The sequence below is a fragment of the Panthera pardus genome, unplaced genomic scaffold, assembly GCF_024362965.1.
Source record: "Panthera pardus isolate Hobbes unplaced genomic scaffold, ASM2436296v1 HiC_scaffold_12, whole genome shotgun sequence".
In the NCBI taxonomy this organism is placed as follows: domain Eukaryota; kingdom Metazoa; phylum Chordata; class Mammalia; order Carnivora; family Felidae; genus Panthera; species Panthera pardus.
Window position 1 is genome coordinate 48,897,978 of NW_026526677.1, and position 25,404 is coordinate 48,923,381.

The 25,404-nt window shown below is 39.4% G+C and overlaps 1 protein-coding gene across 5 annotated transcripts in view; it reads left to right on the forward strand.

Annotated features, from left to right (window-relative positions):
• The window catches only part of SBF2 (SET binding factor 2), a 479,282-nt gene that overhangs the window by 448,638 nt on the left and 5,240 nt on the right, over positions 1–25,404 (forward strand). For 4 of the 5 annotated variants that reach the window (XM_053899995.1, XM_019456278.2, XM_019456279.2 and 1 more), the window contains 8 exons: positions 505–606; positions 1,304–1,489; positions 16,116–16,242; positions 19,194–19,321; positions 20,557–20,790; positions 21,859–21,963; positions 24,137–24,330; positions 25,025–25,112. In XM_053899995.1, the coding sequence (XP_053755970.1) occupies positions 505–606; positions 1,304–1,489; positions 16,116–16,242; positions 19,194–19,321; positions 20,557–20,790; positions 21,859–21,963; positions 24,137–24,330; positions 25,025–25,112 (1,164 nt within the window). The remainder of the gene's footprint in view (positions 1–504; positions 607–1,303; positions 1,490–16,115; positions 16,243–19,193; positions 19,322–20,556; positions 20,791–21,858; positions 21,964–24,136; positions 24,331–25,024; positions 25,113–25,404) is intronic. The other variant, XM_019456281.2, reaches the window with a different exon arrangement.

Consider the following 25,404-nt stretch of genomic DNA (forward strand, 5'->3'; position numbering starts at 1 on the left):
TAAAATACAAAATTCGTTTATCATAAAAATTCAACCCTGTAAAGTGTACAGTTCAGTGCTTTTTAGTATATTCACAGAGTTGTGCAACCATCCTCACTATCTAATTACAGAAAAACTAAGAGTATCTGAAATAGAACTGACTACATCATAGAAAAGCAAATTTTACATCCAGTAACTGTTTTGGTAAGGCCACTTATAGAATCTCTCTTTTCCACTCTATGGAATTATATAACTCTTCTACTTTGAGGAGATCATGTAAGGTCAGTTTATTTCATGATATATCATTTGAACACATTATTTTTAAATGTGACTGCTTTTAAATTATGTCATTGTTTCATCTTGATTTTGACAAAGAACTTAAAGCATTTAAAACTTACATGGTTCTTTTGTCCAAATACTTTATCCCTAACTTGTTTTTGTTATCTAAGGTTGATAATGAGTCTGTGTGTTCTTGGTGCTCAGAAAGTGCCTGGTCTAATTGTGGCCTCCTTTCTTATCTCTTAGCTTCACAGGATAATGCAGCTGGCTGTAGTTATATCAGAAGTACTTGAGAATGGTTCCTCAGTTTTGGTCTGTTTGGAGGAAGGCTGGGACATCACTGCACAAGTAAACTCTTAAAACATATTTTCAGATACTTAGTTTTATATTTGTATTCAAATTCAGTTGTTTTTAAGTTCTGCAGATGAATCTTTTGTATAATGACTAATGTAATTATGGACAGAGAAAGTCCTGTGTTAAAAACACCTAGTATCCATGAGAAAGCTCTGAGTCCTGAGCTTCCCAGCACAATATAGCCTGGAGCTTCAGCTCAGGGCATCAGGCTCCCACATGAGAGATACACCATGTGAGCATACAAATGGAGCACTTGATCAGAGGGTAGAACATGGATCATCCTTCCTGGGTTTTATCAGCCCTTTCCCTGGCTTTCAGTAAGCTCCTCCTTTACCCACTCCACATGAAAAGGGAAAGTATAAATATAAACTACAGTAAGACATTAATCTATACCTGTCAAAAAGTAGATGTCGGTTTGAACTGATACTCTGGCCTTATTAATTAACCTAAGAGAGGGCTGCAGTCAGCAAACTGGCCAGCTAAAGATTAAAATCATAATTTCTGAAAGAAAACATGTAGCCAAAATGAATCTGAGTTTTAGTTTTTGCTGGAAAGTTTGCAGAATTAATTTGATTGGCTGTCGTGGAGCAGTTAGTGAACAAATTTGCTGTTGAGGTGACTTTGCTTGTCTTACTAACAAAATTTTTTCAGGACTGAAAGTAATGAAGTATCCATCCTGCTTGTGCCCTAGGTGACATCCTTGGTTCAGTTACTCAGTGATCCCTTTTATAGGACACTTGAAGGCTTCCGGATGTTGGTCGAAAAAGAGTGGCTCTCTTTTGGTCATAAATTTAGTCAGCGGAGCAGCTTGACTCTCAACTGTCAGGGTAGTGGTTTTACTCCCATATTCCTGCAGTTCTTAGACTGTGTACACCAGGTAAGTAGAGCAAGCTTAAATTGACTTGATATGAAGGAAAGAAAAGAACTAGCATTTATCGAGCCATTGCAGTGCTGTGCCAGGTATCCTCATGTCATGACTCTGATGGACCTGCTGAAATCTTAGCAGTGGATTGCTGGTAATAGAAAAGAAGAGAACTAGTTGGTTTCTGAAATTAGGATAACTGAGTTGGCTATTAGGCTGGCCCCCATGTGAAGTGGCCAGCACTCTAAATTATCATCTCCCAAGAAGAGGAGCAAACTTGGGTTTGTTGTCCAGAAAGGTTTGACCTATGGTAAACAGCAAAAATCTCTAGGTAATGGCAGAGCCTGAAATGCAACAGATGGTCTTCCCAGTTTGAGAGGACTTTAGCTTGTGCCTAGGAATATAGAAGGTAGAGCCAGCCCCTAGAGAAAGAATCCGGGCCCAATCAGGCAAGCCTATGAGGTTGAGAACCCTGGCTCGGTTCTACTCAGTGACCTACTCAGGGCTAATCAAAGGACCAGACAGAAACACAGGTATATAATCCAGTCCAACCCAGCAGGAGCAGGGGAGTGGGGGAGGTGTGAATGCTTTAGGCTCCCTCCTGCCTTCATCTCATGCACATAAGATATAAACTCCCTAATGGGGGCCTTAATCAGGATTGGGCTTGAGAATTGCCTGGCACTGGCTTTGCTAAATTGGCCTAGGAAAAGCAGGACTGACATTTCCAGCTTTGTTTCATCTGCACCACAAAATGAATGGGTTCTGGCATATCAAACATATGTGTCAGAACAGTGAGCTTCCTTGGAATGATTGGCCTCAGGTACCTATTGGAAGGAAAGGTGGAAATGTTTTTAGGAACCAAAACTGGAACTAAGTCTTCTTTTTTTTTTTTTTTTTTTTTTTAGTTTGTATTCATTTATTATTTTTTCTTAATTTGAAATTTATTGTCAAATTGGTTTCCATACAACACCCAGTGCTCATCCCAACAGGTGCCCTCCTCAATGCCCATCACCCACCCTCCCCTTCCTCCCACCCCCACCCCATCAACTGTCAGTTTATTCTCAGTTTTTAAGAGGCCAAGTTGGTATATGGGTTTTGTTTTGGTTTGGTTTTTTAGTCTATTAATAATTTGATCAGCTCTTTTAATTCACTACATAATTTTTCATTTATTTAAAATGTATAGTTCAATAGTTTTTAGTATATTCACAGATTTGTGTAATTGCCACAATCAATTCTAGAACATTTTATCACTCCAAAAAAAACTCCATACCCATTAGCTGCAACTTTCCATCCCCCTGATCCTACCCCCCACATACACACTCTGGTGGTTGTTTTTGATTGCTCTAATCGGCTTCTTAAAGAAAAGATCTATTGAATAATTTCAATTAATTCTGTCCAAGCAGCATCTGGAAAAGCTGGTGACCAGGTTGAGCTTACATTTTAAATCTTTGCAGCAAATGATATATTTGTTTACTATTTTACTATTAGTCTTTTTATTTCATACTCCTTTTGGCAGATAGATGAGGAAGACATTTGGAGCCCCATTGTCTCTGAAACAGAAAGCTTAACTGAGACCAAGGGAGGGAGCAAGCATCTTTTTTCTCACATCTAGATAGGTGAAAGCATATGAGTTCTTCATGACAGCACTTCTTATTATCTTGCTCATTGCCCTCTTATATCACTTAGCAAATGCACTAGGCTGTATACCTTCAGCTTATGCAGTGATGTATGTCAGTTATTTCTCAGTATAACTGACAGAGGTATGGGGAGGCAGGTAAGAGCAACTACACATTATATGATTTAATTTATAGAAAATTCTACAAAAGGCAAAACTGCAGTGACAGAAAACAGATCAATGGTTTCTTGGGACCAGTGGTCAAGAACGATGGAAGGGCATAAGCAAACTTTTTAGGATGAGGGAACTATTCTGTCTTAATTGTGGTGGTGACTACACAGATGTGTACAGTGACCAAAATTAATCGATCAGCCTATATGCTGAAAATATGGAAATTTTGTTATATGTAAATTATACTTCAGTGAACCTAAGAAACAAAATTATAATTAGGAAGTCCAACATCTCAGTTAACTGGAGTTCCAGAAAAAGAAAACAGCAGCTATGTGGTTTCTCCAGAGAAAAATTTGTCTGTCTGGTACCCAGAGAATACTTATAAGCCTGACTGCCTGATTCTTAGAAATAGGCAAGAAATGGGTCCAGGGAGATCCCTTTTGAGTGTGCGGATTTTTTCTTTTTCCATGTTATTTTCAACTTCAAGCCTTGTCACCAACCCAGTCGTGCCTGCTGTTCCCAAGCCCAGAGCTCATCAAGTTTGGTTTTTCCAGAGGACAAACCTCTAATCTCTTGCTTTCAAGGAGACAATCACATGACTGCCTGGGGTTGGAAAGGACCCTGGAGATCTCACCACGTCCTCTATAAACTTACATCTAGTCCTCATTTTGGGCTCTCATCTCACCCCTATATATGTTACTCAGCACTTGGGGGCCTCTGAGCCCTGGCCTTTCTGGATTTACAGGGCAAGCTGTTGCCTTCTCAAATCATTGTCATCCTACAGGCATCCCAGTGTAGCTTCTCATCTTCTGTCATTTACTGCTGTCCTTCCTTCTGTTTTCATCATTCACAAATGTGCTGAATTTTCTTGACCTGCTACTGTCTCCCCTCTCATTCTCCCTACCTCCTTTTAGTTTTTTACCTTTTAAAACTTCCTTTCCTTTAATTAAGGGAGAGTTGCAGGGGGCTGAGTTTGTATGGCTGTATTTGCTTAAGTTAAATGCACTATTACATATGTTAAATATCCATGTTCAACTTGCAGAACTCTGCATACCTAAACATTAGAGTCAGCTAAAGAATCCACTCACAATCAGTAAGAAATGAGAGGTTCTCATGGAAGACATACTGTCCTTGAAAATGAAAACATTATTGTATCCCAAGTATAGTAATAATTACTTGAAATGTAATGCTTATATTTTATTGTTGGTGGTGTGTAGGAGTGTGAATAGTCTAGAATGTTTGAAAGTAACCTGTATTTTGTGAGTACCTCTTAAGTGATGTAAACAAAGTAACTTAACATAAACTAAAATGAAGTAGGAATTATATTCCCGTTGTCTTCAGAATACATTATAATAGATGCTAAAACTGTGTAATGTTAAGTTATATAAAACAACTTGAGGTGTATTTCTAGCAACTTTTCATTTTAAATAATGAGTCAAAATTCAAATGTTCTATATAAATTGAACTTTGATGAAAGTTCACTTATTTGTAGGTGAATGCTTCACAAACTGTAGAAAATAATATTGCTCAGGGTCTAAAGACCTCTTTAGTAGTCATTCAAATCTGGTTGTATCACGTTAAGATGTTTTTAATTAAAATATGAATTTTTAAAAATTTTCCTGAACTCTCATTTGCCTTAGTACCCTCACACATAATATCCTGAGTGCAGGCAAGTCATGGCAAAGCGAGCATATGACCTTAATTGCAGTATTTAAAGGATGCTTGACTATGATAGGTATCAGCTTTGGTGAAGCAAATTACTTTGTGCTGAAAAGGGATTGTTTATTCATTCAAAAACAGAAGACTAAGAAGACTATAGTTAACAAATAGTGCTCTGACTCTTGCTGACTTAATTATAAGGTAGTGTTTCATCATCTCCTACATACTAGTTTTAGGCATTAGAAAACGCCTTCTTTGAATACCTTTCAAGTGAACACTAGTGCTTTACATGACTCTGGCTTTTGCCAGACAATTCGAATTACTGCTGTCCTCAGTCTCTCGGGGACACAAAACAGAGCCAGGCCCAACAACATTTAAAAGAAAAAAAAAGTGCAAAATTGCGCAGCAGCAAGCGAAACTCCCAGGTGGAATGTGTTCACTGCTTATTAACCATTTCTAACATGCTGAATGCCAAAAGGCAGTCTATGGAAATTTGCCTAGACTTGTCCATTAGTACTAATAGAGTTACAAAGAAAACAGATGAAGCACTGATCTTAAATTAGAACTGCCTCATCATATAAAAAGCCATTGTTTATGCCAGTATATCCAGGTGTCAGATGAATTAAAATGCTAGATCACTGTTTCATAATAGCAACATCTGGCAAATTTTTTGTTGCTTCTAAAAGAAATTGGCTTAGTTCAAATGATATCATTACAGGATGCTTCCTTTTCTTAAAATAGTTGAACCAAATTCAAAAAGAAATACATCCAAAATATAAAAATGAAATTTTTACCTAAAATTTATTTTTAAAATACAATACCAAAGGAACAAACCTGTATGATATAAACGAAAACATGGAGTATAGGAAAGCATCTTCTCTACTTCAACATTAGAGTAAATCTTTGAGAACTTAGAACTTATTGTTTGAGGACCTGTTGTTTGAGAAAAACAAATACTAGTTACACCTTTGCTTTTGAAGTTTATTCAGATCGTAAATTGACTCACTCTGGTCTGGCTGTAAGAGATGGTTGTCTTCACAGTTAAAATGCCAGCACTATGCCAAGTCCTGTTCCAAAGAGAAAAACTATTTGCCTTTTGAAGATATGAACTTTCCTTGTGAGCACATGTGTAAGGAGCTAGGCTGCCCCCAAACAGTTTCATGACTATAAAATTTATCCATTAATATTGACAAATGACTGCAGTTAGTGGATTAATGGCATATTCAAAGTTTCTGGTGTCTGCCTGCTCCTCATTCATCTGAAAACTGGCAGAAACTGACACAATCCAAGCTGTTTTATAACAAGCCAATTTTGTATTAAAGTTGTTAATATTTTGAGCCCATAAACTGAGTTTATGTATCAGTCTTACTAATTTTTGATCTTTAACAAATTTTTCAACCTCTCTGTGCTTTGGTTTCTAGATAGATACATGGATAGGCATAGCTATCAGATGGATTACAAATCATTTTTTTTTTAATGTTTATTTATTTTTGAGAGAGAGAGACAGAGAGAGACAGAGCATAAGTGGGGGAGGGGCAGAGAGAGAGGGAGACAAAGAATCTGAAGCAGGCTCCAGTCTCTGAATTATCAACACAGAGCCCAATGCAGGACTTGAACCCACAAACTGTGAGATCATGACCTGAGCCGGTCAGACGTTTAACTGACTGAGCCACCAGGCACCCCAGAAGGATTATAAATCTTACATAAAATCATTTGTACAGTAGAAACTGCACAGTTAATGTTTGTTAAATCTTAATCTTGAAATAACAAAAACTAACATTAGTTGCTTGTTTTTCTAGGGTGTATCTACCATACCCACAGTTTTTCCAATGTTGACACCATCCTATATAGGGTCTCTTGTAGCTTAACATTTCTAAATCTTGAAAGTAAAATCCAGTGTTGACCTACTATATTTTATTACCAAAATGTTGATCTTTCCTGGGATTTGAGTCATAGCTTATTTTATGGGCCTTTAAATTTTATAAAGTACTTAATGGCACATGGGCAAAATATAAGACCCTATAAATTCATGTTTCTCCAAATTCCACTTCATATTCTCTTCTTATAAATAAGTGAAATTGGCAAGTTTCACTCCGTAATGGAAAACAAAACTAAAATACCTCACATAGCTTTGTCTTTTAAATCTGTATATTTTTGTCTTTCATCAAGATAAATACAAAATTATTTTGGACAACAGAATCCAGATGATGCCTGACAAAGGCCTAAACTCTACTCATCAGCATATTTGGGGAAATGCTCATATAGAATTAATTTATAGACTGAGATGCTTATCATTTCCAATTCTGCATATTATAATAAGGCTAAATTCATTTGAAGCAGATTTGCCTTTAGGCTCCAAAAATCTTGTGGCCAACAGGAAAGAATAAAATACTGAATCCAAATGCTGTTCTTTGAAAAGATCAATAGAATTGATAAACTTCTAGCGAGACTGATCAAAGAAAGACACAAAATATCAATATTAGAAATGAGAGGGGCACCTGGGTGGCTCAGTTGGTTGAGCGTCCAACTTTGGCTCAGGTCATAATCCCACAGTCCATGATTTCAAGCCCTGTGTTGGGCTCTGTGCTGACAGCTCAGAGCCTGGAGCCTGCTTTGGATTCTGTGTACCCTGCCCCTGCTCCTCCCCCCACTCATGCTCTCACTCTCTAAAAAATAAATAAATGTTAAAAAAAATTTTTAAAAAGAAAAGAGAAAGATGACATCACTACAGAGTCTACAGATATGAAAAGCACGGTAAAGGAATATTATGAACATTTTTACACCAATAAAATAAACAGTTTAGATTAAATGGACAGATTCCTTGAAAGACACAAACTCCCACACTCACTCAAGGAGGAATACATAATTTGAATAAGTCTATGTCTGTTAAGAAAATTGAAATTGTAGTTAAAAATCTTTCCACACTGCAAACTTCAGACCCAGGTGGATTCCTTGGTCAATTCTACCAAGCATTTAAGGAAGAAATAATAGAAATTCTACAAAAACTCTTCCAGAAAATTGAAACAAAGGTAATACTTCTCAACTCAGTCTATGAAACCAGCATTACCCTGGCCTGACAAAGCCAACAAAAGAAAAACAAAAAAGACCAGTATCTGTGATGATCACACATTTGATGATCACACATGCAAATTTTCTAAACAAAATTTTAGCACATCTAATCCAACAAAATATTTAAACATAATAGGGGCAACTGGGTGGCTCAGTTGGTTAAGTGTCAGACTTCGGCTTAGGTCACGATCTCACTGCAAGTTTCCAGCCTCACATCAGGCTCTGTGCTGACAGCTTGGAGCATGGAGCCTGCTTCAGATTCTGTCTCCATCTCTCTGACCCTCCCCTGCTCGTTCTCTGTCTCTGTCTCTCTTTCTCAAATATAAAAAAATAAAACATAAAAAAAAATTTTAATAAATAAAAGATAATATACCATGGCCAGGTGGCACTTACCCCAGGAATGCACAGTTGGTTTCACATTTGAAATCAATCACTATAATTCACCATATTAAGAAACTAAAAAAGAAAAACCATATGGTCAAAACCAATAGACTCAAACAACCGTTTGACAAAATATAACCCATTTCTGTAAAAATGTTCAGGAAACCAGGAATAGAAGAGAACTTTCTCAAACTATAAATAGTATTTTTTTGAAACCTACAGCTAACATCATATTTACTAGTGAAAGACTAAATGTTTTTCCCCTAAGATCAGTAATAAGATGTGGATGTCTGCTTTACCACTTCTATTCAACATTGTACTAAATAAAGATCCTAGCCATGCAATAAGGCAAGAAAATAATAATAATAATAATAATAATAATAATAATAAAGACATCCACATTAGAAAAGTGAAATTATCTTTTTTCACAAACAACAGTTGTCTATGGAATCTACAAAAAAAAAAAGAAAAAGCTAGTAGAATAAGTGAATCTGGCAAGGCTACAGAACACATGATCAATATACAAAACTCACTACTATTTCCACAGACTAACAATGAATCATTGGAAAATTGAAATGTAAAAATTATTACCTTTACAATAGTATCAAAGAACGCAAAAGAAATCTAACAAAATAAGTTAAAGACCTAGACACTGAAAACTACAAAACCTTACTGAGAGAAATTAAAGGCCTAACCAAAGCAAGAGATACCTCTTGCTCAGAAGACTCAATATTGTTGAAATGTCAATCTCCACAAATTGATCTAAAGATTCAGTGCAATCACAATCAAACTCCCAGAAGGCTATTTTGTAGAAATTGGCAAGCTCATTCTAAAATCCATATGGAAATGCAAAGAATCTAGAATAGCCAAAACAAATTTGAAAAAGAACAAAATTGGAAGACTTGCACTATCTGATTTTATTATAAAGCTACTGTAGTCAAGACTGTGTGATAATTGATGTAAAGATAGATAGGTCAATGGAAAGGAAGAGAGTCCAGAAATAGTCCCACACATATATGATATGCAGACAACTGATTTTCAACGAAGGTGCAAAACAATCGGTAGAGAAAGGATAGTTTTTTTCAGCCAACAGTGCCAGACAATTGGATTCCCATATGCAAAAAAAAAAAAAAAAAATTTAACTTTGATCCAAACCTAGTAACAGTATAAAAATTAATTCAAAAGGGGTCATAGACCTAAATGTAAGACCTAATATTATACAATTTCTAAAAGAAAATATAGGAAGAATTTTTGTGACCTTGGGTTAAGGCAAGGTATCTTAACATTCAACACCAAAAGCATGATTTATAAAAGAACAAATTGAAAGGTTAGACCTAGTTAAAATTTAAAATTTTGTTCTTCAAAAATTACTGTTAATAAAATGAAAAGACAAATCAGAGAGAGAGAAAATATTTGCACATTATGTACCTGCTTAAAGGACTTATGTCCAGAATAATTCAAAAATTCTTCAAACTCAGTAATAAGAAAACAACCAACCTATTTTTTTGTGGGCAAAATATTTGTAATGACTTTACCAAGAGGTACAGATGGCAGATAAGCACATGAGAATATACCTGACATCATTTGTCATTAGGAAATGCAAATTAAAATCACAGCGAAATACCACTACATACCTATTTTAATGGATAAAAAATTTTAAACTGACTACCTCAGGCGTAGATGAAGATGTGAAGGAACCAGAACTCTCTAACACTGCTGGAGGGAATACAGAATTGTACCACCATTTGGGAAAATAGTTTGGACATTTTTTAAAAAGTTAAACATACCTGTACCTACCATGTGATTCGGCATTCCATCCCTAGGCAGTTATGCAAGAGAATGAGAGTTTTTGCCCATACAAAGGCTTATACATAACTATTCATAGCAGCTTTATAGATAACAACCAGAAATCCAGAAGCAACTTAATGCCCATCCACAGCTATGAATGAACAAATGGTGGTATATCCATACAATGGAATACTATTTAACTATAGAAAGAAATTAACTACTGATAACCCAACATGTCTGCATCTCAAAGAATTATGCTTAGTGAAAGAAGGCAGACAAAAAAAGAGTTCATACTTATGATTCCATTTATATAAAGCTCTAGTAAATGTAGATTAATCTATAGTGACAAAAAGCAAATCAATGTTTGCTTGAAGAAAGTGTCCAGGAAGAGGCAAAGGGAGCCCAAGGCACTTTTAGGAGTTACGAATGATATATTCATTATCTTAATTGTGCCAATGATTTCAGGGTGTATAGATACGTCAAAACTTATCAAATTGTACACTTTAAATATGTGCAGCTTATTGTACATCAATTATGCCTCATTAAAGCTGTTAAAAAAAGTCTCCTGGCTAACAAACCTCTAATCTCTCACTTATTCCCCATATCTTAAGTCCTTAGATGAGATCTCTTTGGCCTAACCCTATTTCTTCTACTAAAACAATACTTAACAGAGAGAAGGAAGCACATGGATTGTGCTTTTTGGAGACTACTGTAGAATTTTACAGTGGAAGAGTCTAGATGTCACACTGACAAGGAGGGGAAAAAAAGCCAGTGAACTGGGCAAGCTGAGTCTCTGGAAGATAGGACTAAATAGAGAAAGTATAATTTTTCTTTTTTACTGGAAATCTAAGCACCAGATTTTGCCATGTGAATATAATCAAGTCTTCATTTCTTATTATGGTAAAAAGACATTTTAGAAGAGAGAATTGAGAGCCCAGAAATAAACCCACACATATATGGACAATTAATTTACAACAAAGCAGCCAAGAACATAAAGTGGAGAGAGGACAGTTTTCAACAAATGGAAAAACTGAACAACTACACGCAAAAGAATGACACCAGACCACTGTCTTACACCATACACAAAAATTAACTCAAAATAGATTAAAGACTTGAATGTAAGGACTGAAACTATAAAATTCCTAGAAGAAAACATGGGCAGTACGCTCCTTGACATCAGTCTTAGCGATGTATTTATGGATCTGACTCCAAAGGGAAGGGAAGCAAAAGCAAAAATAAACACATGGGACTACGCTGAACCAAAAAGCTTCCACACAATGAAGCAAACCATCAAAATGAAACGACAGACTACTGAATGGGAGATGATATTTGCAAATTATATATCTGATAAGGGGTTAATACCCACAATATATAAAGAACTCCTATAACTCAATGATTAAAAAACAAAACAAAAACAAAACATGGACAGAGGATCTAAATAGACATTTTTCCTGTGTTTCTTAATGTCAGATTCCAGATGTGGTTATCTAAGTATTAATCAATCCAGCATTCAGGTCAATCTGAATCTTTTTTTCCATTGAAGAAATCCTCACATGCTTATTTCTTAAACTGTTGCTAAAGAGGAAAAGAAAAAGAGAAAGAAAAAAAGTTGTTCTACCTCTTCTTTTCTACTTCCAGTAAACCTGATAATTAACCTCAGTTTGGGGGCAGATTGTTTTTCAACCCCAAGCAGTTAGCAACTGCAGGTGCCCTTGTGGCACATACAGGCACAAGCATAGTGCCCCAAGCACCATCACGATGATGCTATCTAAGCACCAATTCCAGTTCAAGCAGGGTGAGTGCCAGGGTCCTTGAGAAGTGTCTAACCTTTCTAACATAATTGTAGGGCCTGGGATTTGTGGTGAGGCCAGTCACTCAGTACAGTGGGCTGTGAAAGTATTTTTCCACTTGTAGAGTTTTGCTTCTTAGTCCTAGCATATGATCTCCCTGAAATGCCTGTAAGTTCAACGTAAGGTCATATTCATTATCATTTCCATCCTACTTTACCTCATAAGTGGGTCTTCAAAATTACATACTTAAGCATATTAAGTATCAGAATAATCAAGGAAAGATACAGACATGTATGAGGCAAGTGGTTTCTATGGAAAATAGTTATTGAGAGAAATGTTTTGTTATTTGGCGCTTTGTTTAATAAAAAGATTTTTTAAAGTTTTTAGAATCTATTATGGACTGGGTCTGTAGAAATAGCCCTGAACTCTTCTTCCCCTGTGAGTAACAAAGTGTATTCCAATGTCTGTTGGGGCAAAGTTGTTCTTGGAGCTCACTCTCCCTGAGCACGTTGAATATTTCTCCTCCCTGAGACTCAAATGGAAGGGAACCAAGTTCTATCTCGGGCTTGTCCCCTGCTTCTGTCCTACCATCCACAACCTGAGTCACCCCCTCTCTGTCATGTGCACAATGGCTATTGGGGTGGTGCTATTGGTTCTGAACCAGAAGCTCAGACTAAAGAGCTTGCAGTTCTAAAACCTTAGAATAGGGCACATTACCTAGCTATTCAGAGCCATGTTCCATGGAAAGCTCTCCTGTCTTATGGAGACCTGATGCAACAGGAAGTGGCTCAGATAAGGGAAGCAACTCCACAGTATATAAGCCCATTGTATGAGAGTCACACTCCCTTTTAAAACATTTTCTTAAAATCCATTTTACTTCATATTATGAGGTAAATTTTTAGTTCATTTAAAAAACCAATAAGAGGGGCACCTGGGTGGCCCAGTCGGTTAAGCGTCCGACTTCAGCCAGGTCACGATCTCGCGGTCCGTGAGTTCGAGCCCCGAGTCAGGCTCTGGGCTGATGGCTCGGAGCCTGGAGCCTGTTTCCGATTCTGTGTCTCCCTCTCTCTCTGCCCCTCCCCCGTTCATGCTCTGTCTCTCTCTGTCCCAAAAATAAATAAAAAACGTTGAAAAAAAAATTAAAAAAATAAAAAAAATAAAAAACCAATAAGAAAATGTCAAGGGAAAAAACACCTTTAATCACAGAAAACTAGGTTTCTAACCAAATGATAAACTTTAATAAATCAGTGATATCCAGATCGTGACTTTAAATTTTCACTGATCTGGGGTAGCTACCTGGGTAGCTCAGCCAGTTAAGTGTCTGACTTTGGCTTGGGTCATGATCTCACAGTTTGTGGGCTCAAGCCCCGCCTTGGGCCCTGTGCTGACAGCTCAGAGCCTGGAGCCTGCTTCGGATTCTGTCTCCCTTTCTCTCTGCCCCTCCCCCTCCTTGCTCTCTCTCTCTCTCTCTCTCTCTCTCTCTCTCAAAAATAAATAAACATAAAAATTTTTTTAAAAACAGATTCTCAGGGGCGCCTGGGTGGCTCAGTCGGTTAAGCATCCGACTTCAGCTCAGGTCATGATCTCACACTCCATGAGTTCAAGCCCCACGTCTGGCTCTGTGCTGACAGCTCAGAGCTTGGAGCCTGCTTCGGATTCTGTGTCTCCCTCTCTCTCTGCCGCTCCCCTCTCTGTGTCTCTCTGTCAGACTCTGTGTCTGTCTCTCTGTGTCTCAAAAATAAATAAAAACATTAAAAAAAAATAGATTCTCACTGATCTTTTAGTCTGTAATATCAACATACATGCCTGCTCACTTTGGCTGACCAAGTGTGGGTCTACATTGCCAAATTAAACATGGAGAGAAAAGCTGGCTTCTAGACAGCCTGCCTAAAGTGTTCATTTGAAACAGCTTTTAAGCAAGTATAATTATGATTGGAACTTCTCTCAACCAAACAAAATTCTCTAACGGGCCATGAGAGATTGAGTCATAGAGAGGTGAAACTGCTAGGTTGATTGGAGTATCACGAGGTCATCAGCCTACCTTCTGCCACCATAAGATGGCTCCACAGAGTCTGCATGCAGCTTGTCTAAAGTACACTATAGCTCAGTGACCGTTCCAAGTTCTGCCTTGCTCCCTCCCTCCCATATCATGCTTTCATCCTTATTCCTATGTCCAAGGACCTCACAGTCTAATTTCATGATGACCAATCAGGTTAAATGGCATAAGCCCTTCCCCCTTCCCTTGGCACTTGAACGTATCTTTCTTCTACTCATCTGTCCGTCCTCATTTCCAAAGCTGTTCCCTATATCTGGGCCTGTAGTCTCATTCATTCTTGCTTTCCTGGAGCCTTACTCTCTTAGTTTCCAGCTCTTTTGCCACAACTTGTTCTCTCTCTACTGGCTTCTCTTGCATTGTCCTCAGACAGGCACGTCGTATTTCTTTTGTCCAGAAAAGATCTCTTGCTGTCCCCTAAACCACCACCTCCTCTCTCATTCCTTTCACTGCCAAATTGCTTGTTTTATTACTCACTATTACACCACAAACACTTGAAGGGAAAATTATGACTTGTGATAATTTATGTCTATCAAGTATTAGCACAGTATAAAGCAGTGAATAAGGCACAGACTATTGGAGTCTAACAAGCCGGATTCAAATTTGGTCTCACTGGTTACTGTCTAATGACCTTGGGAAGTTATTTAATCTTACTCATCCTCAGCGTCTTTGTTTCTAAATGGGGGAAGAGGTGGTGGGAATGATAATGCTTATCTTCAGAGGATAAGATAGAATAGATATTTTTCCAAAGAAGACATGCAAGTGGCCAATAGGCATATGAAAAGGTGGTCAGCATCACTAATATCAGGAAAATGCAAATCCAAACCACAATGAGATATCACCTCACACCTATTAAGATGTAGAGAAAAGGGAGCCCTTGTGCATAGTTGGTGGGAATGTAGATTGGTGCAACCACTGTGAAAAAGTGGTTCCTCAAAAAACTAAAAATAGAATGACCTTATGATCTGGCAGTCCCACTTCTGGGTATTTTTCCAAGGGAGTGAAATCAGTATCTCAAAGAGATAGCTCTAATCCTGTATTCACTGAAGCATTATTCACTAAATAGCCAACATATGGAAATAGCCTAAGTGTCCATCTACAGATGAATGGATAAAGAAAATGTTATATATATAAACAATGGAATATTATTCAGCCATGAGAAAAAAATAAAAAAGGAAATCTTGCCATTTGCAACAACGTGGCTGGACCTTGAGGACATTATGCTAAGTGAAATAAGTCAGAGAAAAATTAATTCAGTATAATCTCATTTATATGTGGAATCTAAAAAAGCCAAACTCATAGAAACAGTAGAATGCTGGTTGCCAGAGGCTGGGGTTTGGGGAAAATGGGGAAATACCAGTTAAAGGGTACAAACTTCCAGTTATAAGAGAAATAAGTTCTGGAAATCCAATGTACAGCATGATGACTATAGTTAACAATGCTGTATTATATACTTGAAAGTTGCGAAGAGACTAGATCTTAAATGTTCTCACCAAGGAAGAAGGTAATTTTGTGAGGTGATAAAGGTATAACTAATCGTATTGTGGTAATCATTTCATAATAAATATGTGTATCAAATCATCACATTTTATACCTTAAATTTAAACATTATGGGGCGCTTGGGTGGCTCAGCCGGTTAGGCGTCCAACTTCAGCTCAGGTCATGATCTCACAGTTTATGAGTTCGAGCCCCGCGTCAGGCTCAGAGCCTGGAGCCTGCCTTGGATTCTGTGTCTCCCCTCTCTCTGCCTCTCCCATGCTTATGCTCTGTCTCTCTCTGTCTCTCAATAATAAATAAATGTTAAAAATTTTTTTTTTAATTTACACATTATATGTCAATCATATCTCAATAAAACCAGATAAGAATGATGCCTATCATATAGTGTTGTTATGGAGAGTAAATGAAATTATGATTCTGAAAACCCCTTGCATGGTGTCTGGCACATAGTAGTTGCTCAGAAAGGCTGGTTCCCTTCCCACCTCCACTTACGGTAGGGATTCAGTTGATTGAGTGACCACATGGTCTCCTGCATATATCAGGACATCATTCAGTGGCGTGGCATCCAGTTTTTGTTAAGTTTGGGTCTTACTCTTTTCTTTGCCTTGTGTGTTTCAGGTTCACAACCAGTATCCAACTGAGTTTGAATTCAATCTCTATTACTTGAAGTTCTTGGCTTTCCACTATGTGTCTAATCGCTTTAAAACATTTCTCCTGGATTCAGACTATGAAAGATTAGAGCATGGTATGTATTTGCATGCCCTTGTTTCATCTTTTTTGATAGTTTTTGTGTGTTTTTTAAAACAAATTTAATGTTTATTTTTGAAGGAGAGAGAGAGAGAGAGAATGAGCAGGGGAGAGGTAGAGAGAGAGGGAGACACAGAATCTGAAGCAGGCTCCAGCTCTGAGCTGTCAGCACAGAGCCTGACATGGGGCTTGAACTCATGAGCCATGCAATCATGACCTGAGCCGAAGTCAGAAGCTTAACCAACGGAGCCACCCAGATGCCCCATTTTTTTGTGTTTTTAATTGAAAACTCCAATAACATAACTACCCCCAAGTGTGGCAAGGCCATTTTAGGATTTATAAAAGTAGAATAGGTAGGAACGAGTGCCCAGATTCTGAGATTATGTGCTGTACTAGCTCTTAGGGACTGCAAGTGGTCTTCCCTGTAGCACCTTTGAAAGGTGAAATCTGCTTACTATTTTAATATCTCAAAGTGGTATCACCGTTTGAAGAGAAACATTTGACCTAGTTTTTCCATCCCAGGTACACTCTGGTAGGAAAGGTGCCTGCCTTTGGAGGCACTTTGCATAGCAGTAAAGGCTCTGGAGGAAATAGAACAGGATTAAATTCTAGTATTCCCAGTACCAACTGAGTACTTTGGACATGTTAGGTGCCTCTCTGGGTTTCTTCAGTTTCCTCATCTTTAAAATGAGTGCAATAATAGCACCTACGCCTTTGGGTCATGATGATCACATTACGAAATATTTGTAAACTTCTTAGCACAGTTTATAGTGTATAATAATAACTCATTAAATTTTAGACATCTCCATCAATATTATAATTTTTAAGAGCAGTAATACTTGTAAAGAGTAGATTTTAAAAGTCAGGTGCCCCCTGTGAAAACATTCCCACAGGGATTTTACATTCTGTTGTTATAGGGAGAAGAGAAGGGAGGATGTACAGGATCTTGTTAAGAAGACAACAAAGAAAAACATCAGCTATTTTCAGTATATGTACCTGGATATTCATAAAAAAGACTCTTCTAGTAGCTGAAAATATTTACTGATGTTCTCAGTTTACAGTTTACAGTATGTCTTGGGACATACTGCTTTCCAGTGCATGCTGTTAAAATTGTCTAGTGTGATATTTTATACTGTTGGGAAGGGAGACAGCACTGGTTCTTATTTATACTTCTAGACCTTTGTTGACTCAGAATTGTCGTTCCACACGTCATAATCAGAAACTTTATAATTTCTTTTTTTTTTTAATTTTTTTTTTTTCAACGTTTTTTATTTATTTTTGGGACAGAGAGAGACAGAGCATGAACGGGGGAGGGGCAGAGAGAGAGGGAGACACAGAATCAGAAACAGGCTCCAGGCTCCGAGCCATCAGCCCAGAGCCTGACGCGGGGCTCGAACTCACGGACCGCGAGATCGTGACCTGGCTGAAGTCGGACGCTTAACCGACTGCGCCAACCAGGCGCCCCAGAAACTTTATAATTTCTTAAGCACCCATGTTTTGGGAAGATATGAAGGAAAGCTGGTTACAAGAGACATTGGAGTCATTTGGAGAACTTTTAAAATATCTGCTTGGACTCATCCTCAGAGATTCTGATTTAATTGGTCTGAGGCAAGACCTAAGCATTGGGGGTTTTTAAAGCCCTTGATTTTTCCAATGTGTGGCCAGGGTTGAAAACTACCACACTGGACTCTGCAGTTAAAAGGTAGACTAGAAACACTAATTAGTCTTGGGGGCCTCTTACAGGATTTTGTGCAGAGTTGGGCTTGAGACCATCTTTTCTGATAAACTGATAAGTTGCTTCTTGACTTTTGACTGAGTCATTTCATTCAAAGCAAGACAGCACTGCTAAGGAAGCACCCTTCCTGGCCTTTTAAAGAAATAACCTCCTGGGGCTACTGGGTGGCTCAGTCAGTTGAGCATCTGAATCTTGATCTCAGGGTCATGAGTTTAAGCCCAGCATTAGGCTCTGCACTGGATGTGAAGCCTACTTAAAAAAAAAAGAAGAAGAAGGAGAGGGGGGGGGGGGGGGAGGAGGAGGAGGAGAAGGAGAAGAAGGAGAAGAAGAAGGAGTGTCTGGGTGGCTCAGTCTGTTAAACATCTGACTCTTGATTTTGGCTTGGGTTATGATCTCACAGTTTGTGAGATCGAGCCCTGCATTGGGTGTTGCATTGACAGCACGGAGCCTGCTTGGGATTCTTCTCTCTCTCTCTCTCTCTCTCTCCCTCTCTATCTGCCCCTCCCATGCTCACACAGTCTCTCTCTCAAAATAAATAATAAAACTTTTGTTTTTAAAGCTTATTTAAAAAAAAAGTGAGCTCATGTGAGTGACACATTGACTGTTTGATGGGTGCAAAGATAGGATCAGAAACTCCCTGAAGCACCTCCCCCACCCACTACATTTGGCTTTTGTTAAGTCACTCAAGGATACAGACCACACCCTTCTATCATCCAAAGTCTTCATGACCATGATTTGCAGTATATAAATTACTAAATAAGAAAACACTTTAAATGGCTTCATAATGAACAGCCAACGACTGAAAAAAGAAACATAAAATTATGTTTTTAACTGAACTTCATCACATAACTCTAAGTCCTTCCCATTTCTCCTGAAAAATATGTAGAATGACTCCTGGCATGGAGCTCTGTGAATCTAGATATAGATGTAGGATATAGATTAGAAGAGAGTCTCTATGTGCTGCTAAATACTTGGGAAAACCTTACCAGATGTTTTCCTTCCATTTGGGTTTGTTTCCATATAGCTGTGAAGTTCATTCCTATCCTTAGCTTTGCGGTCACCACCTAAGGTTTCTGCACATACATTGCTGTTCTGAGAGCTGTAAGATATATTTTGCTTTTCATCTGGTACATGCATCATAGTTTTAGGCAAACTGTTGATTTATTTGACTTTTGTTGATTTTTTTTTTGCGGGGGGGGGGGATTGATTTACAGGAACGTTGTTTGACGATAAAGGAGACAAGCATGCCAAAAAAGGAATTTGTATTTGGGAATGTATTGATAGAATGCACAAGAGGAGTCCCATTTTCTTTAATTATTTATATTCACCAATGGAAATAGAGGTACAGTAAGAAAGCATTTATGTTTCACTTTCTGAGTATCTAGTGTTAAAGTTTTCCTTACTTTTAAGTATATATAAGCTATTTAAGCTTTTTATAAACATTGGATTAGGAAGCTATTTAAAATACCAGAAGCTATTTAAAAATTTGATATACACTATGGGTTTGGGTTATGATGGAATAGAGACTGTTCATCATATTCTTGACCACAAAAATTAGGAGCTGGCCCCCAAAATCTAGGAGGGATAACTTCAAGAAAGTCAAAGTGAGGCAACTTTCTCCAGGAAGAAAGACCAAACAAAACTTGAAACCTCAACTGGTTATCTAAGCTGAAAAAATCTAAAATACTTTAGAAAAGATTTCCCTAAGTCCATTTACACCAAAGCTGTGGAAGAACCCCTATGGAACGCTGGATGTTTGAAGCCCAGGTCAAAAGAATGACGTCTCAGGGGCAACCATGCTCTGTGATGCACATCTATGTGAAGTAAGCTCTGAGATGGAACAGACTGGTTTGATGACAAGTGAGAAGTATCACCTTACTCAGGGGCAGGAATGCCCCTGCCCTGGGTCCCATGCATTAGGACCCCATTCTGGCCTTTCTCCAACTATCCCCTCCTCATAAAATGAAGACCACAAGAAACAAGGGTATGTGCTTAGATACCCTTTCTTCATCTAAACCATGTACCCAAAATTTCTTGCCTAAATCCAAGTTGCTCACAAAGCTACTTCTTCCGGTCTGTCTCCCAAGCCAGTGCATGTTCCCTTCAGCCTCAAGGGTGCCTAAGAAGTAGCTGTTTGGCAGGTAGTAGACCAAGTTTAGTTTTGTGGACTAGGGTGTGTGTATATATATATATACATACATTCATAAAAGACCTCAGAAGATAGGACAGAGCCAAGGTGAGAGGAGCAGGGGATTAGGCCAAGGACTGGGAGCTGGGACCAGCTTTCCCAGTGCCACCTTGGGCCTTGGTATAGAATTCCAAGGAGTCCAAGAATTCTCAGTTTGAGCCTGGTCTTCCAGATCATTAGGAAGTTATATCTACCAAGGTAGGAGGAGAGATATATTTTATTTAATAGTTTATCTTGATGTATAATATCTAAATATTTACATATATGGTATTTGAATCTCCATTCATGCTCTTGCCCTGGACCCTGCAAATGTTAAGGGCTGACCTGCCAGTAAGCTGGGGTACTTTGAGGTCAAGATGAAACTATATTTCAGAATTTTCTTTGAACAGGCCCTGAAGCCCAGTGTAAATGTCTCCAGCCTCAAGAAGTGGGATTACTACACAGAGGAGACCCTTTCCACAGGCCCTTCATATGACTGGATGATGCTAACCCCCAAGCACTTCCCCTCCGAGGACTCTGAAGTGGCTGGAGGAGCTGGCCCCCAGAGCCGGAGGAGAACAGTGTGGCCCTGCTATGATGATATCAGCTGTGCTCAGCCCGATGCTCTCACCAGCCTTTTCAGTGTAAGTCAGGCCTGTGTAGACATGCACAGAGGGCAACAGGGGCCCTGGTAGTACCCGAGGCCTCAGAAACCAGGCTAAATTAAAAGTGGTTCGCACACTTCCGGACATGGCTGTCCTCACTCTGAGCCAGTGTGATACGTAGCATTCCAGGAGAATGAGGAAAACCAAATTTGCTCCCCAACAACAGTAGGGGACCAGGCTCAACTACTGGAAAAGGGTCTCAAAAAAGTAAGTTTTCTGGCATTATGAGGAAGCAATCAAGCAAATGGAGCAATTTGCAGCTTCCCAGCTGTTTTAGCTGCCCAACAGCCTGAGTCAGGCCTGGGTTATGGCTTTTGTGGGTGCTCTACTTCCTCTGGTCAGAAGTGTGGGTAGTTGATGGCCTGATGGGAATACTGCCAGCGTCTCTACAGAGAATATTCTGAACTGAAACAATCCCAGCAGTAGCCACCCTGCTGAGAGCAGCAGCCCTGAGGAAAGGGTTTGAGCCCTGATATGGGCCAAGCAGTTCCTGAAGAGTCTTCGTGCAGTCTTGTGACTGGGAGGAGTGTGCTGCAGTGAAGGCGTCACAGAGGCAGCTGCTCTGATCCCCAGCTTCCTTGTCCCAAGGAAATTCCATTCTTTGTGCATTTCTTGGTTCATTCTTTCCACATCTGGTTTTAAATCAGCAGAGTTAGGGGTTCCTCTGTCAAGGACAGACTCCTACCTCAGCTACTAGGGTTTGGATGCCAGCCCAGTGCTTGGCCTTTTGCAGTGGCCATCAGATTCCCTCTGGGCTAGCCAAAGGTGAAGGTGTTTGGGATACATATTTTATGTCTTTATTTAAGCTATTCTGTACAAAAAGGCCTGATTACAGATCCTAATAAATCATCTTTGCCATAGTGCATCATACCAGCTAGAGTTCACACCACTGCTCCTGGCTTGGGAGACCTCTGAGGCCATTGACTTCAGCTGCCCTTTGACCATGATGTCCACTGGGGCCCAGTACAGAGGAGATGTGGCTCTGGGACACGTCCTGATTTCTATGAAATACTTACTATCAGAAAACTCCTTTTTATTACTTTGCAGGAAATTGAAAGATTGGAGCATAAATTGAACCAAACCTCTGAGAAGTGGCAGCAGCTGTGGGAAAGAATAACTGTGGACCTTAAAGAAGAGCCCAGAACAGACCGTGTGAGTTGGTAAAATCCTTTGAGGAGCTACTTCTGAGCTTTTTGAGGGTGCTAGGTCAGGTAGGGCCCGCTGCCACAGGTAACCCAGGTGAGTTTATGGCCAAAGAGAAGGGTAGAAAGGGAGGGGTCATGCCCTGGAGGTCCAGGGCAGAAAGTTCCCAATGACTGAATAGTTCCTGAGTGTCTCACTTCACCGCAGTGACATAATACTTGTGTTTCAGGGCCCCGCATCCACGGAAAATTACTGGGTTCTTTTCTATCTGTGCCTCTGTGGTTTCAGCTGATTTTCTACCATGAGTGGGGAGGGGAACACCCGGACCATATTTGCTTCAGAGAAATAACCAGAGAAAAGAAAATATTTTTAAAAGACAAATTATGCTACTTTCTGTTGCTCACACCCCCTTTTCTGTTTCTGAATTGAGAAACATTTATCATAAAAATATTTTAAAAACAGAGGCACCTGGGTTGCTCAGTTAGTTAAGCGTCCCACTCTTGGTTTCAGCTCAGGTCATGATCTTACAGTTCTCGAGTTCGAGCCCAGTGTCGGGCTTTGTGCTGACAGTGCGGAGCCTACTTGGGATTCTCTCTCTCTCCCTCTCTCTCTGGCCCTCCCCTGCTTGTACTCTCTCTCTCAAAATAAATAAATCAACATTAAAATTTTTTAATATTTTAAAAACACTCTGTTTTCTGTTTTTCACACCCCCCCTCTCTGTTCAGATTTAAACTTTTATCAGGCATGTAATATGTGCAAAAGACTGTGCTGAGCACCCTGTACACTTCAGCCTCCCACTTACCCCACAGTGAGGGAGTGGTGTCCCTTCTGATGTGTGAGGGGACAGGCACCATCAAATCCACATCACACTAGCTCCAGATGCAACAGAAGGACAGATGTGAATGTTCAAAAGAGCATTTCAGAAAGAAGGAGAGGTCAGCAGGGTCCGATGTCACAGCGGGGCAGGGAGAATCGGGTATAGAAGAAAGCCTCTGGCATGGTAAGAAGGGATCCTCTGGGCACTAGCTGTTGCCTTCCAATGGCAGTTCTGGAGGTGCTATCAGGCCACAGGTGGGTGCTGTATTACTGCTTTAATTCTCAGAAAAATAAAATACTTTCTTGATATTTTTTCTGATTATGAAAGTGAGATATACTTATTCTTTTAAATAAGACAATACACAAATAGTTATAAGCAGAGGACAAAAATCACCCACAATTTAAAACCTAGAAATAAACCACTAAGCTTATTGTATCATTCAAAACATACATATAAAAGGGATTTGCCATACATACTATTTATTTATTTATTTATTTATTTATTTATTTATTTATTTTATTTATTTATTTTGAGAGAGAGAGAGAGAGCAAGCAGGGGAAGGGCAGGGAGAGAGGGGAGAGTGAATCCCAAGCAGGCCCTTCACTGTCAGCGCAGAGCCTGACTCAGGGCTGGATCCCACAAACTGTGAGATCATGACCTGAGCTGAAACCAGGAATCAGACACTTAACCTACTGAGCCACCCAGGTCCCCCCTGTACATACTATTTTTTTTTTAATTTTTTTTTAACGTTTTATTTATTTTTGAGACAGGGAGAGACAGAGCATGAACAGGGAGGGTCAGAGAGAGGGAGACACAGAATCTGAAACAGGCTCCAGGCTCTGAGCTGTCAGCACAGAGCCCGACGCGGGGCTCAAACTCACGGACCGCGAGATCATGACCTGAGCTGAGGTCGGCCGCTTAACCGACTGAGCCACCCACGCGCCCCTATACATACTATTTTAAAACCTGCTTTCTTTTTTACTTACTATGAGGCATACATGGCCTCCCATTGGTCACTGTATATAAACCAGCATGGTAGTTTCAATGGCTTCTAGAATTCCATTGATGGAAATATCATTTTTTTAGCCAGTCCCCTAATGATAGACATGTAGGTTGTTTCTGAATTTTTACTTTTATAAACAACTGCAGGATAAACCTCTTTGTACATATACTTTGTGTATTTTGCTCCAGTTTTCTCTTTGACATAAATTTTCAGAAATGAAATTATTGGATTAGTTGCTCAATAAAATCTTTGTAAAACTTTCCTAGCTCTTTTTTTTTTTTTCACTTAAAATGAAAATGTATTACCTTCTATTTTGGGGGGTGGAGGGATGTGTTTTTTCCTGAAGTATAGTTCTTTTTCAGCCCCAGAGACACCCTTCAGGCTCCCCAGGAATTGTGTCTACCAACCTACCTTCCTATCAGAAGAGGTCTCTGCTGCACCTGCCAGACAGCAGCACGGGAGAGGAGCAGAGTGCCAGCATCTCCCCATCCAATGGAGTGGACCGGAGAGCGGCCACGCTGTACAGCCAGTACACAACCAAGAATGACGAGAACAGGTGGGCGCGCTGAGCCCTGCCTGCGGCTGCACCACAGGCCCTTCAATCAGCCAGGCCTGTGCGGTACTGCCTCCTATAAACTTAAATGGGTTTGCCACGTAAATGGGTTTGCCTCGATTCTTTCTTTGTTCCTATTTTAAATGTGTCAAAGGGGTCTTTAAAGAGGAAAAATCAAAATTACAACTAAAGTAATGCCAAGAGGTTATAGCTATTTGTGGTTGAGTCCTGATTATCGTTATCTCATGTCTGTCAGATCTCTTGAGGGAACGTATGTTAGTCAGCACTTTTGTAGTGGCACACGTCAGAAGGCCAGCTCGTGCTAGCTAGCTCAAGCAAAAAGGAATTTACTCACATAGACTGGGAGGGCCAAGGATGTGCCAGTTTCTCACATAGTATCTTCAAGCTTCTGTTCATTTGCTGGCTCTGCTTTCCTCTGTGGGTTGCATCATTCCCAACATGGCACAAAAGATGGCTACCATGAGCTCCAAACCTTACAAATTTGGTAATTCCAGCAGAAAGAGGCAGTCTTTCCCCCATAAGTCTAGTAGAAAAATTCTGGAGAGAATTCTGATTGCCTTTTTGGGGGACTATCTGAGAGAAAGAGAGACTTGACAGACAAAAACAACAGACATCCTCTTCACAGTACTTTTTAAATGAAAACCAAAGTTAACTGACCTGTCATCATTTCTTCTAGGTCCTTCGAAGGAACACTTTACAAAAGAGGGGCTCTGCTGAAAGGTTGGAAGCCCCGTTGGTTCGTGTTGGATGTAACAAAACATCAGGTAATACTGTCAAAACCTACAGAAATCACTTTTCTCTAAGCTAGGCTCAGTCCCTGGCTGTTGTATAACTCTAAACAGACAGACACATCCCTCATGTTCAGACAAGGCCTCACATATGCTCCCTGTGGGCTTCTTCAAGGACCCAGCATGTCCCTGAGTTAGGGCAATAACCTTCTGAGGGAAGTTCCAAAGTAGCTCTGCCTGATGTATACAGGCAGAGGCAGTGACACTGGGGCCCAGAGCATTAAGAGCACTAGAACTCGGCTTTTCATGCTCAAATATCTTCTGCTGC